This window comes from Melanostigma gelatinosum (assembly GCF_949748355.1).
Source record: "Melanostigma gelatinosum genome assembly, chromosome: 20".
NCBI lineage: Eukaryota > Metazoa > Chordata > Actinopteri > Perciformes > Zoarcidae > Melanostigma > Melanostigma gelatinosum.
The window spans coordinates 14145360-14165228 of record NC_136653.1 but is presented as its reverse complement, the minus strand read 5'-3'; the positions used below and the strand labels follow the sequence as shown (position 1 = coordinate 14165228).

Here is a 19869-nt window from a genome sequence, read left to right as displayed (position 1 = left end):
ATTTATGATGTACTGTTCAACTTTCCAGACCAGAGAAAATTGACTCGGTATCTCCGAGTCAATTCTGTGGAAAACGACAGCAGGGTAACAAATTCTCCTCATGAAACCCGAGGCATTGAACTCAAATGAAGCTTTAACATTTAGAAAGGATCTTGAAATACATATTTTGAGCCGTGTACACTACTACTTGTTATTAAAAAAGGTATTACAGGACATCTTTTGTGAAGGAAACGTGATTTAAAGGTCAGGCACGAGGAAAAAATATGAATAAAAAATTAAGAAAAGCCTGTGCAGTAGAAGCTCAAAGCCTTCAAGGCAAGACAAACAGGTTTTAATTAAATAAAACTAGGAAAAGTCACCTTTCGTAAAAAGAGGTTTTCTCTTCAGATTGTTTCATTTGAGGCCCAAAGATTTGACAGAATAAAGAGAAAATATAAATCTATTAAGAAACTGAAATCATTTCCTTCCTAAAACAGTTTATCATCATTTGATCTATTTGTCTTTCAAAGGTTAGAAATGCTTTATTTATAGGCTTGGTATTTTACTCGTCCTTGTTAAATACATGTACCGGTAAAAAGTATTAAAAAAAGACTTCATATTACCTCTCCGTCAGCATAAAATCCATTCATCTCATCCACCTGTGCATCACATGATGTATTCTGACAGATATGTATGAGCCATCCATACAGAACACATCTGAACTGTAGATGTATTCACTGTCTGCACTTCTGCACTTGCAGATAACAAATGGACAGGCGCTGAAGCAATTCAACAGGATCTGTATCCGCTGGACGGTTCTTGGTTAGGATGCAGCTCACAGAAGTAAAAGACAGGTTTATGTAAATATTACTAAAGAGGGAACACGTTTTAAATTAGTTCTGAGTGTGAACAATAGTTTAATGGAGCCGTTTCACACTTTTTTCTTACTCCAATGAAGAGAAATTATAGATGCAATAATCAGATTCTTTTATTTCATGACATTTAATAGAAAAGTGAGCTCTATAATAAGAAAACAATGATTATTTGGTAAGTGCATTTGTAGTGTTTGACGTAATATAATGCATACACTTAAATCTGCAGGGACGAAGACATTACAGTGCAGCTCACTGGATCGATCTCACAGCTACACACGAGCTGCAGTTCTGAATTGAAGGCTAGATGGCGCCATCGCTGCATGACTATCTACTGCACAGTGAGATAAAAGAACGACGTAGGCTTAAGATGCTGTGGTATTTATTCCGTGTAAACATTCATAACTGTTTGAATACAATATAAATCAGACTTATTATACTTTGACACAGCTTTTAAAATTCATGATCCAGTAATAAACGTATGGAATGAAGACAAATTACAGCTTGAAACTGCTACAACAAGTGATTTCTTCCATTGAACACGGGCCTTCTCTCGAAATAAACCTCAACCTACACCCACTACCTCCTCACAGACGTCACAACTGAGAGGATTAGACACTTACAAGGATACCTGTACATTTCAGTGTCGAAAAAAACTGAAGTAGAAAAAGGAATATACAAATATGCAATATAAAATACATATAGCTTATTTCTTGTGTTCTTTTTCGCATATAAATTGTTTTTTATACTTCTAGGCTGTAGTTCTCCGCCGTGACAGTCCCTAAAATAAGAACATCTGCTTGTAAAGTGGTTTATTTATTTACATTCCACAACATTCAATTCCTCAGCCTGTCATTAGTAACCAGATGGACTACGAGGCCTTTTCCTCATGACAGCGTGCCCAGACTCTCGGCCTGAGGCTCAGCTGTACCGGCTGCTGGAAGAACTGCGGCTGGACGAGCGGTACGACCTGCGAGCAAGAGACGACGAGGAAAAACATGACTCTACATGCACGCTTTGAATGCGCACACTTTACTTGTATGCTTGGCGTCTTACCGGGATCGGCGGTCTGAGCTCCTGTAGCTGTCGCTTCGCCCTCGTCTCCTGCTCGCACTCCGACTGGAATAGCTGTCGTAGGAGTCTGACCTGCATTAACGTACGGAGAGGTTCTTTTTAGCCACGACGCAGGCGAGTGTTACATTCACACAGATCTACTTGGTTTTACAGGAAAACAACAAAATGCTGTCATAAAGATGAAGCGCCATCACTGATTGTATTACAAACACTCTGCACAGCTACTTAGACGTGGTCCGCGTGCTTAGAGAATACCATTGATTGGTTATTCCCGCTTCATGCTAGATACGAGAATTAATGACTACAGATAAGATTGATCGCTTCAATTATTTTAATCATCTGCTGATTGTTTTCTTGATACAAATATTCTTTTGGTTCATAAAACGGGCGAATAATGGCCAAAATCATTTCTAAAGCCCAAGGTGGTCTCTTAAATCTTCAATTTCATTAAAAAAAAGTATTAATCAAAATAGCCAATAGAATTATTGAATATTCACCTTCTTGTTTTATCTCTAATGTCTTCACACAAAAGCCCTTTTCTGCTTGATTAATCTGTATTTTATCTTGAATATGGTGGTCACATGATCATGTTTGTATTTGTGATTAAGAGGACTCAGTGACCTCTCACATGAACAATTCAACATTTATGTTTCTGTCTGTTAGACCGTTAAACAGCTCACACACCTGGACCTCCGACGGCGACGATTATATGAGCGACTTCTGGAATGACTTCTACTGGACGTCCGACTGATGGAAGAAAAAGAAAAAAAAAAAAAAATACAGTTTTGTTATTAAACCTGGACCCCATTTACTTCAATTCATCAAGACCTTTCTCCGTTGTATTCAAGAACTCCAGGTACCACGGGTTGAGTAATTGATCTACGAACGATCATTTTGTGCGTAAAGAATTCCTTTACGAGGATGAAATGTAAAATAAAGAGCATGACTAAAACCCCCCAACGCTCCAAGGTGTCTTCTCTATGTGGTTTCCACTGCTTTCAGCTGAAAACTCTTCCCCACTGGCACCCATCGAGGTGCCAGGGCAGATTATTTAATCTGTGTTTCAGGGTGTACCTGTGACTCCCGTAACTCCGGTATGTGCTGCTACGAGAGCGCGACCGTCCTCTTCCACGCCTCCTCCGACTCCTACTGCGGCTCCTGAAATAATGAAGTTGTGTTATCAATCACATTAAGATAGAACAGAAGAAGTCTGCATATAGACAACACAGATTTAAGCTTTTACACTGAATATTGTCCAAGGAGCCTCTCCAGTATTAGCCCTCACGCTCCAGTGCTTTTCGTCTCACCTGGAAAAGTAGCTGGAGCTGCGGGATCGAGTCCTGGACCTGCTGTAGGAGCGGGACCAGCCTCTGGAGCGGGACCGGTGTCTGGAGGCCGAGCGCGATTTCTTCGGGGGCCGCGTGTTCCCCGTGGATGGCGACCTCTCCTCGCTGGAGCTCTCCTGGTTCCTCGGCCTCTGGTTGAGCCGCGCCGTCTTACGCACCTCGTCGAACAGAGATCCCGGCCGGACCCGGCTCTTGCTTTTTATCTCCATTCTCACTCCCTGCGCGTTGGGAGCCTCTTGAATTTGGACGTGTTTCGTGGCGACGGGCGGCACGCTCGTGTTCTGGAGAGCCGACGTTCCTTTCAACGGCCTCCATTTGAAATGAGCCGCGGTGCCGGCAGGTCTGCCGGCGGCCGCTTCATCTTGCAGGCCACCGGCTGTAGCTGTGGAGGGAACAGAAGGCTGTTCTTTGCTGTGGGGCGAAGCACTCCCTCTACTCGCCACATCGGAAGACCTTAACTCGTTCTTATAAAGCTCCTGTGTGGCCGGATGTTCTACAATCTCAGCATCATGCTCTGGTGTACAAATGTCCATGTCATCTAATGACTCTTCCTCTTTGAAGCTGGGTAAATTAGCCCCGTTCCTCTTGGACGACTGAAGCTGGAGTTCAGTGTGTTTGGGTTTTTTGTTGATACATTCTTTTGCTTTGTGTTGCGCCCTCTCTCTTTCCGTTTTAGGAATCTTGTTTGAAGAGGTACATTTCTCATTCACGCTGCCCACACCGGGCCGTTCTTTGACAACTCTACCGGGACTAGGTTTCTCTCGTTTTAATTCGTCCTCTTCTTCCTCCTCTCCAAACTCCAAAGGAGGCTGCCAGTGAAACGTCTCCTTCAGCCTCTGATGTTTCCTCTTCGATCTCTTTCCTTTGTCCTTACTGTGACGGGAGCCGCTTTTGTTCTCGCTTCTCCTCTTGCGTTTGTGCTTACGTTTGGCCTTCTTTTTGCTCTTGTGCTTCTCCGGCTCCGAGGCCTTCTCAGGACTTTCCTCTGGCTGACCGGAGGCAGCAGCGACCCCGTGTGCCAGTGCGACCGCTGCCTCCGACGTCTTCCTGGACGTCTCGTTCTCTGATTCCGAACTAGCCTCCCCTTCCTCTTTTTCGGATATGGCCAATGTCCTGGCAGTTACATTTTCACAATCACTTTCTGAATTCCATCCAGTAAGAACAGACAACTTCTTATCAAGAACTTCATTGGACTGAACTGCTTGTTTCTGCTTTTTTGAGAGGTTAGCACTGTTGCTTTGGCTGACTTTATCACTGTCACTATCCCATTCAGACCTGCTGTTAAAAGGCTCTGCCAGCATGGAGCTGCACTGCTTTGTTTCTTGATCCTGTGAGCCGCCGCTCTCTTTCATTTTCTCCAAAGAGGCGCTTCTCCTCGAGTCACCGATGTCCGGCTCACAGCTCGGCGACTTCTCCGATCCTGGCTGAGCGTCTTGACTACTGTGCAGTGAAATGTACTTATCTACATTTTTGATCCTCCTCAGAGAGCTGTAATACTCTTTCCATTCCTTGTCCAGTGAACTCTTCTTGTTGCTGCATGTTTTCTGGAGGTTTTCGGAGTCTGATCTGCTGTCGGAGGATGATCTGCTTTTATACTTATGAGGGGATCTGGACCTGGACCGACTAGAACTTCTGCTCCTTGAGCGACTGTATGAGCGGCTGTAGGACTTGCTCCTGGAGGACCTGCTGAATGGGCGCCCTGCAGGTTTGTGGCCTTCAGAGTCACCTGGCAGACACTTTGGCGTAGTGGGAGTCTGAGCCTTTTCTGTTTTCACTGTTTGTCCAGCGGAGGAGCTGGGAGCTACTTTAGCTTTAATCCCCTGAGTGTGGATGTAAGAGGGCTTCCAGGGCTTTTGATCAGGTTTCCAGCGTGAGGGTGGGGGACTGTCGCTCATTGGGATCGCCGGGGCGCTTTCTGGAGCCAGGACACTCGGGAGTCTGGGGACAGGTGGGGCTTTGCTCTCTGGAAGCTTCTCGGACATCATGGAGTCCGCTTTGTGCTTGCTGGCTTTCCTCTTTCTCGGGGATCTGGATAAACTCTTCTTTCTGGGTGGAGACAAAGCTCGAGATCTGTACTTGGATCGGGATCTCGACCTGGATCTAGACCGGGATGGAGAATAGGACTGAGATCTGGATCTCGACAAAGACCGACCTCTAGACCTAGCAAGGCTTCTGGGTCTTGAGTATGATCTAGACCTCCCTCTAGATCTGGACTGACTTGTTGTGTAGGATCTAGAGAAGGACGGTGAGTCTCTGAAAGACGGCGAGGACCGCCGTCTCCTCCGAGTTGACGAACTATGCTGATTTGAAGAGGAGCGGGTTTTAGAGCGGGATCTTCCAGACTTCCTCTCCGAGGACACTGACCTTTCACCCACTGACGGGAAAGGCTCTGGAGGTTTGCTCTCGGAGCTCTTCTTCTTGCCACGCTTCCGTTTTTTAGCCTTCTTCTTGTGTTTGGCTTTCTTCTTCTCTTTCGCTTGTTGCCGGAGCAGGCTGGACCTCTCAGAGCTGCGGTCTGAGGAGTGCTCTGCAGACCGGGACCACGCAGAGTCACTTCTGTCCTCCCATCTGCTTGAGGAATGGTCATTCAATCTGTGAAGTCAAAAGATGCATGAAGAAGACGAAAGAAATAACCGATGTTTGAAGTTGCACAGTCAAATATTAAGTCCTACTTGTCTCCTTTGCTCCATCTCTCAATGCTCGGCGGTTGATAAACTTTGGTTCTCTTCATCTCTTCTTTCCAATGTGGTGGAGTTTCACTGCTGCCACGTTCTTCCACAGATGCAGAGCGTGATTGAGACCTTGTGGGGGTGTGATATCTCTGCAACAACGAAACAATATAACGCTACTTCAAACTGCATTTAAAGGAACACATCAAAACTCTTAATGGAGCTTGCTGAGGTTGTGCTTAAAGGGGACATATTATGAAAAAGTGCTTGTGCACACTGCACACACATCTGGGTATGTGGAGAGCCTCCCAACTCACAAACCGTGAAGAAAGACAAACCCAGTCAGTTTTTTGTTGGCTGCCACTTAGATTTGGCTGCTCTTATCATGCAGGCTCATTAGATGTCGCCCCCCCATGTGACGTTCTCCACCCACTATTTGAGAACTAACTTTGTTCCTGGGGTCAACAAATAGATCAATTCTTTCCAGCAACGATTCTTACTCTTCTTGGGTTGAGACTCCTTAAAATAAGCAATATCTACAAATATTGGCCCTTGGAATTGGTCAAACAAGCAGACTACTCCATAAACAAATACTACACGAGCACCAGATCGGATCATCTGAATATGTAAATCTCTTCGTTGAGGTGAGCATACCATTGTCCCTCTGCCTTTGATCTTCCGTCCAGACTTGGACACTGCTGGTTTCGGGTCAGTTGAAACAGACGTTTCTTCATTCTCAACTCTGAAAAGATCAAATTTCAAAGTAAATACCTGTGGTTGATCACTTAAGCGTATACAGAATGAACTGAAATATATTTTAAAAGAACTGACATCTCTGTTTTATCTTCCTGAGACGGCATGTCCCGACGCAGCAGGAAGCGGTTCTCTGGCACCGGTGGGATTTCCTCCGGTCGGACCACAGGCTTCTCTCTCCGCCCACTCTGCTCCTTCTCTGCCTCCACTTCACCGTCTCCCTCCAGCATCTCTCTTTCCACAGGACTGTGAGAGCTTCAGGGACACAATACGCAAAACAATATTCTGTTACTTAAAGTACAAACCCATCTCTCAGTGAATCATGTCATTACTTCTATTTATACTTGAATATACTGATCAGACCGGAGGTTCATGTGAGTAATTAGCAGGTAAAGACGTGATGATTAATAAAAAACTACCTTTGCTTGGCCGGCTGAACATCAATGTTCTCCTTCTTAGATTCCCTCCTCTTCTTTTTAGCCCGTTTACTCTTTGCGTGTCTCTTGTGCTTGCGATGTTTGTACTTTTCATCAGATTCGCTTTCAGATCCCACGGAAGAGGAAAATGGCGAGGACGAGTCGTGGGAATTGAGGGACGAGTCAGCCGAGTGGGAGGTCCTTTTTCTTTTGCCTCCAAGTACTGAAGAACGAAACATGATGGCGTGCGTGTCATTTCAATGGCAGGAGTCACTTTTAGGGTGGTGTAGCACTACGACAGCTAAAGCTTTGTTTGATCCCACCCGGTATGTCGGGGACAATGAAAGCAGGCCTGAGGCAGAGTCAGGTGGGCAGATGCCAAGTGAACTTCACAGAGATCACCTCGCTGATCCTCATTAAACAGAAGATCAGGTTACACACCCTGTAACTAATGCCAGTGGGGGGGGGGGGGGGTAGCTTAGAATGAGCTCTTCACATAGACAAGAGAGAGGACCTTTCCTGTTTTTTTACCGTAGTTTGACGCGTTTGAAAAAGGGAGTGGGGAGCGGAGGGGTTTTCCATTGGTTGTTCCGTTGGTTGCTCACCACTAGATGCCACTAAATCCTACACACTGGTCCTTTAAGAACGGATAGAAGTTGACGCTATCTATTTTGAAAGGTCACAGTCGCTGCATCCTGGGCTTACAGCCGCCCTGTGATTGGTTTAAAATAAATACAAACAAGCGTTTTCTTTTTCCTCTGTACCAGAGTGATAATGTGTGGAGTCAGACCTTTCTTTAGCATCAGACACAGCCCTGTGGAGGGAGGCCTGGTTGGTGTGAGACTAACATACACCAGACTCAGTACTCCTACTGCACCTGATGCAGTTTATTCCTCTGAACTCCATTGTTGTCCAAAATGATTATAAACACATAAATGAGAAACAGGGTTTTAATTAGTTGCTGAAAATAGTCCCCATGCACTCATAATTAAGTAGTGTTTGCGAATAATTAAATCGAAATTACTGAGCATTTTGTAAAATTGAACAATGTATTTGTGACCCATTTATTAAGTTTTACATCTTCAGTAGGAACGAATGAGCTCGTGGCTGAGTGCCAGAAAAAGAGTAGAGAAGTCTCATTATGGCCTTTAAATTGGATTTGTTGACAACAATAAAAGAAGAGAATAAAGCGAACCCCAAACTTCTCAGGAAACGCAGATCAGGCAATAAACGTACCATCATTAGCGGACTTCGTGATAAGTTGCCCACAGTCCATCACTCTGACATCAGCGTAGGGTCTGCTGGCTGAATCAGTCTTCAGCCCTTCGACCTTCTTTATCACTTCAAAGCCTGAGATGATGAGACCAAAGACGACGTGAACTCTGCACGGAAGGAAGAAAGACATCGATGCTTGTTACAGAAACTTGATATTACATGATGTCAGTGGCCGTGAAAATCAATATGTGAAGGTTCGCTGTTATCTGTAAGTGCCGAAGTGACGTTGGATTTTTACCCATCGAGGTGAGGAGCCGTCTTGGTTGTGCTGTTTTGCGGGAAAATCCAACAAAGAAGCGAGGGAAGGTCAACCAATGGCAGTGGTTAGGGTCATGAGAAAGGGAGAAAAAGGAGGAAAAGAATACAGATTAAACATGAAACTTCAACAAAGTGCGGGTGCTACTGTACTACAGGAGAGATATCAAAAAGGTGAAGAGTTGGTCAGAATGCCATTTGTTTAATGATATTTGACTGCAAATCTATTTGGAAAAAACTCGCAATTTGGACTGTTCTATTAAAAAACAGCCATGAACAGGCAATAGAAACCCTCAACAACAGTGTCGGCAATTATATGACCGTGTTTTGATCTCCTTTATGCTTCAAGAGTGTTTTTTTTATTAATTTCTAACTTTTGGTGACAACCTGTTTTAGTGATGAAGAAAGTCAAATAATCGTGAATATCGTTCAAAACATATTTAAATGAACACTGTGCTATCGAATAGTTGGAAATACAAACTACTGAATGAAGTACAGTCAGGAGAGAGAGAGAGAGAGAGAGAGAGAGAGAGAGAGAGAGAGAGAGAGAGAGAGAGAGAGAGAGAAGAGAGAGAGAGAGAGAGAAACGCAGCCTTGGAGACACATTACCTTGGAAGAGCAGGATGCTAGAGTTTCTGTAAATTTTACACAAAAACGGCAAGAGAAAAAAATGTAACACATTTGTAGGTAAAAAAGAATGAATCCATGTTTCCCTTTGAAAATCAACTACACACAAGAGAGGGCGGTGGATGACGTTCACACTCAAAGACAAGTTCTACTCTACAGTTTCAAAAAGGGACAGAAAGCAAATAAACAAGTGACCTGTCAGTTAAATGGTGAAGTTATTAGTGTTATTAGAGTGTCGCTCACATAAAGAACTGGGAACCGTTGGTGTCCTTCCCGCGATTGGCCATCGACAACAGGAAGGCTCTGTCGTGTTTGAGAATGAAGTTCTCGTCTGTTGGCAGCAGAGAAAGAGGGATCGAAGTCTCAGAGTGCGATCTCTGATTCATGACAACGGGAAATATTCAGGGAAGAACAAGACAAAAGGAAGAACCTTTTTTAACCAACAATCTAATCATTGCCTCACCAACCTGTCCTTCCATACAGGTACAGTTTTATAAAAAAGGTTTCTGTTTGTGTCTTCTAGTCCTTTACCAAACTGGTTTTGTACGATTTAAACTATAAACGACAAATCCCGAATATTTTACATCATTCTGACGTTCCAGGAAATATTCTATTGGTTTCCATTCAGTTCAGCAGGCTATACGACGCACATTGCTTGCTTGCTTGCTTGAGATGGATTATCTATCTGTTGCATTTCTTCTCATCAAGGTTACATTATCCCCAGGATCCAGGATCATTTAAAAAATCCTCAGTGATTGTGGATTCAAAAAAGGCTGAGCAGATGTTCAGAAATAGCTAATGTATTGTAAAGCAGAAGAAAATGTAGCAGTTGTAAAAGCAAGTGTCCGACAGTCACGTAAACTGGACGTAACGAAGGGAAAGTAGCTGCTCACTAAGCTGAATCACCTCCTGAAAGCAACCTCCATTCATTTGGAAAACACTAAAACTAAAATGCTTTCCAAATGCTCGAATCTTTATTTGAATATAATGAATTATAAATATCTTGTGGTACTTTACGAGTCTTCCTATTTAGTCGAGAGCCTGCAGCCTGTCTGTGACTACGCGTCATAGCAGCCATGTAGCTATAAATACCACGTATATAACATTAAAAGTAACTTGAGCAGCACGAGGCTCAGGGTGGCCGTCTGAATAGAAACTCCTGTAACATCCCTTCAGCGCAAATTTGCATCTGTGCCACTGCAAACACTTGCACTGTTTTGACTGACAGAGGAAGGTGGTGGGGACAATGTTGACATGGTGTTACTGGAGCTGTGTACATCTCTTACCTTCTCATTTTGCAAAAGACCACTCTATAAATAAAAGAATATGTTGAAAATTTTAGGCAGGTAGATTGTAGCTTTCAGCCATACCTATTCTCCATGCGGATTTGATAAAGCCCACTACTGTTCCTAATAGAAGACAGCACTATACAATGGAAAAGTGAACGTCAACAGAGTCATACATAGGAAAATACACAAGAAAACTATTATTACCGCAACAGGCACATGCAACATTTTGCTCATGCAAAAGTAGCTAAGAGACATCAATAATGGAGACTGTTAGTGAGATAATTAGATATTCACATTACCTTCAAAGTAGCCTCCGTATATGGACTCTCCCCCTCTTCCATTTCCTGCAGAGATTAACACAATAAAGTCATTTAGCAAATAACAGAACACTACAGAAGAAAATGATATCTGCAGAAAAAGTGCATTTTGGACAAAGTGGTGAATGAGTGTGTATAGGACACACTTTTGAAGTGGCTCCCACATTCTGGAAACATGTATGTTCTCCTGGATTACTGCCATAAACATGTTAATGAGGTTATATGACATTCTTACTGTACCTTCAGTAAAGTCTCCTCCCTGGACCATAAAGTTCTTTACAACTCTGTGAAAAGTGGAGCCTTTGTAGCACAGCTTTTTCCCTGTGATTTTGCCAGCTCCCCTTTCACCTGTAATTACATGCATGTCAAATGAGCTCTCGTCGTACACCAGACATCCAACAGAGCGGCTACCGTAAAAGTACACCAGATGCCTTGAGGTGAAACGTGGGGATTTCAGTAAACTGGAAACCTTTGTTCAGGCATTCTGTTGTTAAAACTCCTGTGCAGGCCTGCAGAATTAATTAAGAACATACCAACGGGGGACAGACTATTGCCCCAGAGCTATTGCCCTCCTGGGTTTCCCTTTCCCTTATGGCGGATGCAGAGATTTCATTAGATGTGTTCGAGGGTGCTTTCTGAGGACAGAGGGCTGGCTGTTCAAACGGGCAGCTTAGGTTGCTAATCTTTCAGTATCTTTTGCTTCACTGGTTCCAGCATTGTTCCGAGGGTTCAGTTTCTAATAGTGTGAGCCGATCCCCTCTTAAAAGGACACATTAGAGACGTTGAGAAAGAGGACACGTGATAGCAAACTGCCCAGCTGAGCTGTGTGTCTCGCTGCGTTATGTTGCGTCTGTGTGTCCAGGAAAAGGAACAGTCTAACCAGCCATCATCTTCCCATGTCTGCCCTTGTCAGCATCACATTCCCGTCGGCCAGTTGGGGTGAAAAATTAGATGGAGCATCGATCTGCAGTCTGTTTTGCAGATTTATGGCTGTCTCTAGGCAGACCGCTGCTCAGTGGGACGACATATAGAGGGAGACAGACCAGGAACCCTGTATCCGTGCAGTGACTCCATCTGTCGCTGGACAACACGACACTACAGCCATTGGCTCCTTTCCTCAATATCAAATGACGAGAGGGGCATATAGTGCGATACCGTGGTTCTTATTTTCAATTCATATCTCATATTGTTATTTCTTCATCTACTCATTATGATTATTTTTCTGGCAGAGACAGGAAATATTAGAAAGAGATGTGAAATGTGACAAGAGACAGACGCGATTGAAAACCAGAAAATGATTGTTGTGTTGAGATGATTTATAATTGTCCTTCTGAGACATGCAAACAGATCCCTTTCTTGTTCCGCTCTTAAAACAGGTTTCTCCTTTTTTAACAGTTTCAAAAACAAACATTTGGTTAATGCAGTAAATGTTGCAAAAGCAAGACATAGAGTAAAACCTGTCCTTGTCTGGTACTCACCTGTGCACAAACAGAGAAAGTTTTTGCTTGTCTTGGGACAAACATCGGAAAAGAGTTGGAAGACTATGCGCCCAACTACAAAACACAAGCAAAAAAGGAAAAATATTAGCTCACACAATATAAATGTGGTGTTCCAAAAAAACCAATGAGGGAAGAAAATGAATAGGCCAATGACGCAATTAAGAGTTAGAAGTAGCCCAAATGTTACTACACTCCAAACTTTTAATTAGCCTCCAACAACGAGAGGAATCCTGTGGTGAAGCTCAGGCCTTGAAGAAACTTTTCCATAGCTCGGTGCAAATCTGAAACTATTTTTACGAGCCTGATGGGGGTTTGTTTTGTCCCTCCCTGTCCAAATTCGACTTAATAACAGCTCTCTAGCCTGAGGCCACTAAACTGATGAGTACAATAGCTAATAGCTTCTCAGGCTTAGACTTAAATACCACCATTCAGTACAGAAACATCTTTATTGACGGTGTCAGATCAAAGTGATCGGCTATGAAAACGAGCTGAGGCTGTTCACATGTCTAACTATTTCTCATACCTCTGAAGTGATTTTAAATTCTCTTACCTGGTTCCCGGTTGAGCTCCACATCAAAGTAACACTGAGGGCGGTCTTTCACCCCCATTCTGATCAAAGTCCGATGACCTAAAGTGTAGAAAGGGTACAAAAGAAAATACTAAGCAGGGGAAAATAATAAGGTTTCCCTTCTCTTAAAGAAGCAGTAAGCTACTGAAGTGTACTCCTTCAACGCACAGCATATTTAGAAGAGTGTGTTGGAAACAATGTAGAGAGACTAAAAGACGGAGAGGGAGGATAGAAACAGAGAGGGGAGGAGAGAGAAGGATGGGAGGGGATAAATACGGGGAAATGTACTGGCTATGTAAAATCAAAGCACAGCACAGCTTCCTAGCTGTACATTTTAACTCTGTTTCCACTGACCACTCAGTAAAATGTCACGTTCTGCTGCTACTGAACCTGGTAGACAACATAGTCGAAGTGGGAGTAGACGGAAGTTCATCTTCAAGGTGTGTCGGTATAGCCACTACAACAATGTAAGCAAACACCAACGATAGGACGATACGTCGCACTGTTTACCAATGTCAAAGGATTAGGAAATCATGTTTCCAAAACTCTGCCTCAACTTGTTCAACGTCAGTGCGCCTCTCCTGTTACATAAAAGGAGACAATAAAATGTTGCTATTTAAATCTACACAACATTTGGTGTGTCAGCAGCTTCACACAACATACGTACATGACCGAACACACCTGCCTTGCCAGACATTGTTTCGCTGGCAAAGTGCACGTCTGCAAGAAAGCAGAGCATCCAATAATCTGTCAGCAATTATTCATTAGAAGCTTAATCTTCGCATTAGACAGGCGATATATTGTTCAGAAAATGCTGAGTCACTGTGCTGACATAAAGAGTATGACCTCACATGGTGTGTGTTTTGGGTGTGTTGGGATAATAGTCTAACAAGAGGAACAGAGCATGCATTATTCTGCTGGACCTCATTTCAGACCACTGATAGCTGAAAACCACAAGGAAAGAGAAAGCCCTTGCAGAAGAGTATAAAGAAGACATTTATACAACTTAAATTGTCAATAAACTCTACTTTAAGCAAAGTCATGAACAGTTCCTGATGCACTCTGCTGTATGTTACTCCACAGCTAATGTGCATTCACGAATGAGATCAACAGCAGATGTTGACAGAAATACATTAATAGCCTAACTCGTATCATGTTACAAAGCGTCACTGTGTTGTACCATCGTAAAACTCCCTTTCTAAATATAGACAGCAATGATAGCCTCAGGAGAAGTATTGTCAAGTGTTTAGCTGCATACATTTGAGATCATGTGTGCTACATGTCATTCAAATCACGAAGACCACAATGGCTTATACTTGTAACGTTATACATGAAATATAACGTATAGCTAAATGTATGTTAATGCACCACAAATATTGTCAATCCTAACAAGAAAGGGCACTAAGTAAACTATTAGCCTTTGAAACTATGTCCACATTCAAAACTTGCTCAACGTGAGCTAGCTGTTAGTGGGGCAAACATTTTACTCACAACGACAGGTTGATAACAGAACCACAAGTAATCACGGGCTACATAGCTAACGTTAGCTAACAACAGCTAACACAAACGTTTGAGCTAACAGCTAATAGCTAGCAGCTAATAGCTAAGGGCTAATACTGTCCGCTATCTTAAATTCGCTCGCTCACGTTATATTTTTTTCTCAGCCGCAATTACATTCACATCTAAAGTAACGTTGGAAAATAATTTGCATATTGCATGGGTTAACTAACCTCTGTACAGTAGCTATCCAGGCAAATAGCTACCCGACAATCACTATATGCTAACTTCACTTTTAAGTGAAGAGGTTGGGGCTTTGCATGATACTCCGACTGGTTAAGATTGTGTTTTTTGTCCCCTTCGAGTATCCGTAGAAGATTTGTTGAGGTTTTGTTGTACCCGGAAAACGATTTCAAGTTAGCTCGTTGGCTATATTTAATAAAACTTCTTACGTATGTGTAAATAATAGCTTATTGATATTGTCTGTATTAATCTCAGTTAATCGAAATAATGCGATTGCACTCGTAACGGGTATCTGAAGCTGGTGTATTCCCTTTATATGATGTTGTAATGTCGGTCAGCTAACCTTTAGGAGCTAAGTAAGGTGCAACATGAAACCAATGAGGTAAGGTGTTACTACACGTATATAATTTAACTTACACTGAAATCTCCCTTGTTTTGCAAGCAGAGCAAAAATAATCAAGACTGCTCAATTTTTAAACCTACGCTCTTACTAATAATATACACTCAGTCTATGTGTGCAAGTGCTGAAACTAACGCGGTCTAATTATTCCTCTGTGAAGGTACAAATAGTAAAAAGAAAAAGTTTGATCGTAGATCTAACTCAACTTAATGGTCACTTGGAGGTTGACGTTTGAGATGCTTCTTTCTGCTGGTTTCTATTGCACTAGCAATACGAGATACCCTCACTACACCTCTCACAATAAGTCACTATGATTAAACAATTACCATTCCATATAACCTTCGTGAAGATAGGATGTATTTAAGGGCTGTTTGATTAAACTAATAGTTTTAGCTAAGTGTACCTAAATGGAGCTGAAATGATTTGTTGATTCATTGATACAGTAAGTCAATTGGAAACGAACGAAACATTTTGATGTCTCAGTTTGGGCTTTAGGGACTTGAGATGAGCAAAATGAAATGATTATTCAATAGAATGATCAAATTATGAAAGTAATGTGGTTAAAGCCCAAACATAAGCAATACTGATGACCTGATCTTTCTCTTTACCCCATGTAGGCAGTGTGTTCTCCATGGACCTTGTGGATCATGTCTCTGATCCTGTTTGCCTTTGTGGTCCGGGTGAGGGATGGACTCCCCCTGTCGGCCTCCACAGACTTTGAACACAACCGCGAGCTCCAGGAGAGGAAGCAGCAGCTCAGGACCATCAGCAAGACACTGGCTCGTTTCTCTGAGAGAGGGACCATCAAGGGCCGGGACCTCAACATCTAGTAAGGATTCAGGAAACAAAGCAGCAGCAGACTGTTTCACTTGAGCTCTTTTTAAGGCCAAAAACACAAAATACACAGTCTAAAGAGAGTGTATATTTGATTTTGTGATGCCAAAGACAGACAGAATGTTGTCCATTTGATCACAGGGGCATCCGTGTCACACTGCGTCAGGCTGTTTGTTTACTAAACACCTTTTCTCCTCTCACCTGTTCAGCTTCGTCTCTACAGAGGGTGTATCGTACATGACCGTGTGCCACTGCAGCCTCCCTGTTGCTCAGGCCTTCTGCTTCCTGGAAGATCTGCGCTGGGAGTTCACGGCACGCTTCACTAGCACTGTTGTTGCCTTGGCGGCCAGGCCATATCCGTTTTTGGAATTTGGTGAGTAGGAAGAGAAATGCTGTCTTCTAGATTTGGAACTGCAAAGGATTTCGCTCTGAATTCAAACATGATGTGTTGAATGGCAAACAAAGCTACTGTGCTGTAATGCTTCAAACTAAAGATACATTGCTTTATCTTAATGTTACGTTGCTGTGAATTGACAGACAGCACCATTCAGAAGCTGAAGCAGCATTACAACCAGAGCGGTGGTCCGGCTCTGGAGGTGACATTGGCAGAGGTCCAGGGGGATCTGAGGGTCCATCCACCACAAGTAATTAACTTGGAGGAAGTGGAGCTCACCAACGGCACTGCAAATGGGCACATGGAGCAAGGTCCTGGGTCTGGTAAGACTGACCCTATGACTTGTACAGCATATACAATACAGTGGTTTATTACTTCGTGTTAATGTAATGCAAAAATGAGGAAATTCTTTCACTTTCTTTTGTTTAAACAGGTCAGAATGGAAGACTCCAACCAGTGACAGCGGCAGGCATCCTCTCTCTGGTCCTAAATATCGTGTGTGCATCTTTGAACATAATCCGCGGTGTTCACCTCATAGAGTACACATTCCAGGTATGGCCAGTGTCATCCTATCGCCCAATCCTTCAAATATATATAAAAACGCATGTTGATATATATTCTATAAATATCATGTTTATTCAAAGTGTTTTATAGAAAGAATGCTGTAGTATGGCTTTGCTTTGTTGTGTTTAGTTGGGGATTTTATTTTGAAATTGTCATGTATAAGCACATGTATAAACACTAATTACATGTTAGGCTGGCAGAACTGGCTGCTGTGCATTTTGCTGTGAAAGCAGAGGTTTGATAATGATGAGGTCTGCACAAAACTGCCAACTTTTCACTCTTGTGTGAGTCAGCTATACTCTGAAATACATGTGATGCAGTTTAAATGATGTGGACTTTAGTCTGAATGACAATAAATGTTTTCCTTTTCTACACTCAGGATGATTATGACGGTATGTGGAATGTTGTGGCATTTCTTCTGGCGTTTGTCTGCTGTCTGTTGCAGGTAACTGTAGTTTCACGTTCTCATTGCAAACTTAAAAACCCACTCGTGTCAAACTCTCTCCGACACCGTGCCAATGACCTCTCTGTGTCCACAGTGCCACCTCTACCTGTTCCACTCATCTCTGAAGAAACCCAAGTCCTTCACTCTGTTGATCGCGATTGTCCTATGCAACCTCTACCTGCTCGGCCCGAGGAACCCGTGGCAGCTGATCTTCCACATTTCGGTCGCCTCCCTCTCCACCTTCCTCATCCTCACCCGCAAACTCCAAGACAGAACCAATGACTGCGGGGTCTGAGGAGCAGGGGGACACTTTACTGCGTTGCACCGCTCGCAGCTCTTTCGGTGCAGGTGAGAAAGACAGGCGAGCGAATGGCTTGATCCACAGGAGTTATGAAGATGTTCTTTGGCTTTTTAACAAAAAAACATATTCACGAGTTTTGTGTGTCATCAGGGAACATGACAATTAAGTTAACATGTTCTTCTTGTATACAGTATGTACTTGCACTTTGTGTACATTTCTTTGCAAGACTGAAAAGAGGATCCAGTAAAAAGCAGTTCTCTCTGGAAACAGATACCAACGGAAAAGCTAAAAGGAGATGTGTGTTTTAGAAACAAAATGTTTGTGCCATCCTGTCCTCAAAGGTTTTTGAGGAAAATTAAGGATTTCTTTCAGTCGGAATTGGTGTTTTTTTTTTTTTAAATGTAGAAACAATCATTTAATCCAAGCCCTAACTGTTGAAGCTGATCATGCTTTTGATTAATTTCTGCTCACATTCAGCTCAGTATTATTTCTGCTCGCGCAGGCCATTGCTTATCTTTGCATAATCAGTTTATCAATGCTAAGTGACAGTTGGTGATTGTAACAGACAGTCGATTTATATCAGTGACAGTCAAGTAAAGCGAACAACGGAGCTATTTTTTTTATTTGGTTTCCATTAGTTGATCATTAGGTGACAATAAGAACCCAATGCAAAGACGTAAGAGTAAAGCTGTGGGTCGTTTCATGCCTTACTGTGTGACAATTGTTTTTAGTTTGTTTAATTGCGTTGACTTATGTACAAACACACCGGCAAGTGCTCAGCTAGTCATTGCGAAGCTTCAAATGTAAGGGCTCTGTTATTTAATGACTTCATGGAAACTACATTCAAAACTGAGGGAATATGAGTCTAGTCATGTAAAGCATGATGTCATCGCATATTATTTTACAAAGTTTGTGATAAAAGGAGAATTTAACACATGAACTCCATTTAAGACACATTTTGGTGTGATCATTACACATTTAGACCTTTTTCAGTTTGTCTGTTTTTTTTCTGTTGATCTCTGCATTGTCAAAATGTAACCTGTGGGTCAGAATATGAAAGCACTGATTCGACGGGTAAAATACTATTTCAATTTGTTGGAACAGAAATGTTTGACTGCACTATTAGGCTTTAGATATGTTTGTGTTGGTTATGGCAATTGTTCTTGAATGTGTTGCATATCGGGTTCAGCTATTTATATCCTGATTCATGTTTACTTGGTTGAGTTTGTTTGTCTTCCTTCAGGGTTTATAACACCGCTCACTACCTGTGGGTCTCGCATCGTAATAAACACAGAAATCATACGGTGATAATCTATGTCTGCATATATAACGGTAGCGCTGCGTAATGAATAGGCAAATACTCCTTTTAGTTTACTTTTTATAGCATTTTGTGTATTTATCTTCTTAGACATTCATTTTTAATGAGTTGCACTAATGTCAGTGAAGCGAGGGAGCAGATTATTAGTTCATAGTGTTTGTCAGACAAGTAGAGTTGTGGCATTGTGCCCTTTTTATTAGACTTTTATCAGGAAAGTTAGAAGGAATTTTACATGAAAGGAGTTCATCATTTTCAGTTTGTTCTCAAGTAGATTGTGCTCTCTGGGTATTTTGGTTAATTGCTGAGAATTGGACTGGCTGAGTGACTTCTGATGCTGTGTCCAAACACACTCCTATTTAAATGAGGTTTTCGTGGATCGGGGTCATTTCAAATTCCATAAATAAGTGAAACTTTATGGTGTTGTCTGTGTAGGACATTGGTGACGCTGTAATATATTTGATACAAATTAGATTTCACTGACTCACCATTTTCCACTGTAGCCTACAAGTTGTTGACCAAATGAATTGTAAAATAATGTTGCCGCCAATATTCTAAAGATGTGGAACCAAATAATGTGGGGGGTATTTAAACAAAATTGAACTGGAATAGAAGGATCGTGTTGTTGATTATGATGGTTTATAATATTTAGTAGAAATTCACTGTACAATTGAAACATATGGCAGCCTTCTCTTTTTATGTTTTTTAAGTCTGATCTGAATACAGGAAACGCTTTGAAAGTCATTCAGGTTCAGAAGTATGTTTATTTGGACGTTTTCTTCATGTTGTTCAATAAACACAGTCAGCAGAAAAGTGTTATTTGTAATTGGACTCTCGTGAGGTTGATTCAGTGGTTTTTCGTGACTGCAACCTGTTTGTAACGATGGGAAGTGACGTAACTATGTCATTCATTGTAACTGCCAAATACACTGGTGAT

At 42.3% G+C, this 19869-nt stretch overlaps 2 protein-coding genes across 4 annotated transcripts; one reads left to right on the top strand and one right to left on the bottom strand.

Moving 5' to 3' along the window:
- Nucleotides 1–954: 954 nt before the first annotated feature.
- Nucleotides 955–14758, bottom strand: nktr (natural killer cell triggering receptor). Of its 3 annotated transcripts, XM_079292144.1 has the most exons (17): nt 14670–14758; nt 12922–12999; nt 12351–12425; nt 11113–11220; nt 10855–10899; nt 9510–9597; nt 8623–8652; nt 8346–8491; nt 7113–7332; nt 6772–6948; nt 6595–6682; nt 5944–6092; nt 3233–5863; nt 3000–3083; nt 2610–2672; nt 1908–1997; nt 955–1821 (listed from the first exon to the last, which is right to left on the bottom strand). In XM_079292144.1, exons 2-17 carry the CDS (start codon nt 12977–12979, stop codon nt 1773–1775), a joined length of 4101 nt encoding a protein of 1366 aa, XP_079148270.1. In that variant the 5' UTR covers nt 12980–12999; nt 14670–14758; the 3' UTR covers nt 955–1772. The 3 variants fall into 3 exon arrangements, with proteins under 3 accessions (XP_079148270.1, XP_079148271.1, XP_079148272.1); XM_079292145.1 differs by lacking the exons at nt 10855–10899; nt 11113–11220; nt 12351–12425; nt 12922–12999; nt 14670–14758 and adding an exon at nt 10553–10576; XM_079292146.1 differs by lacking the exons at nt 9510–9597; nt 10855–10899; nt 11113–11220; ... (1 more) ...; nt 12922–12999; nt 14670–14758 and adding an exon at nt 9249–9502.
- A 124-nt stretch (nt 14759–14882) lies between these two features.
- Nucleotides 14883–19869, top strand: sec22c (SEC22 homolog C, vesicle trafficking protein). The gene is made up of 7 exons (XM_079291592.1): nt 14883–15061; nt 15697–15908; nt 16123–16286; nt 16451–16630; nt 16741–16859; nt 17251–17316; nt 17411–19869. Exons 2-7 carry the CDS (start codon nt 15727–15729, stop codon nt 17609–17611), a joined length of 912 nt encoding a protein of 303 aa, XP_079147718.1. The 5' UTR covers nt 14883–15061; nt 15697–15726; the 3' UTR covers nt 17612–19869.

Excerpts from the sequence above, each read along its gene's own strand:
- sec22c (XM_079291592.1), top strand. The coding sequence starts at position 15,727 with ATGTCTCTGATCCTGTTTGCCTTTGTGGTCCGGGTGAGGGATGGACTC. Across the intron at positions 16,860-17,250 it reads TCATAGAGTACACATTCCAG|GATGATTATGACGGTATGTG; the intron begins GTATGGCCAGTG and ends TTCTACACTCAG. Across the intron at positions 17,317-17,410 it reads TTGTCTGCTGTCTGTTGCAG|TGCCACCTCTACCTGTTCCA; the intron begins GTAACTGTAGTT and ends CTGTGTCCACAG.
- nktr (XM_079292144.1), bottom strand. The coding sequence starts at position 12,979 with ATGGGGGTGAAAGACCGCCCTCAGTGTTACTTTGATGTGGAGCTCAAC. Across the intron at positions 12,426-12,921 it reads GGAGCTCAACCGGGAACCAG|TTGGGCGCATAGTCTTCCAA; the intron begins GTAAGAGAATTT and ends TGTGTTTTGTAG. Across the intron at positions 8,492-8,622 it reads ACGGCTCCTCACCTCGATGG|AGTTCACGTCGTCTTTGGTC; the intron begins GTAAAAATCCAA and ends CCTTCCGTGCAG.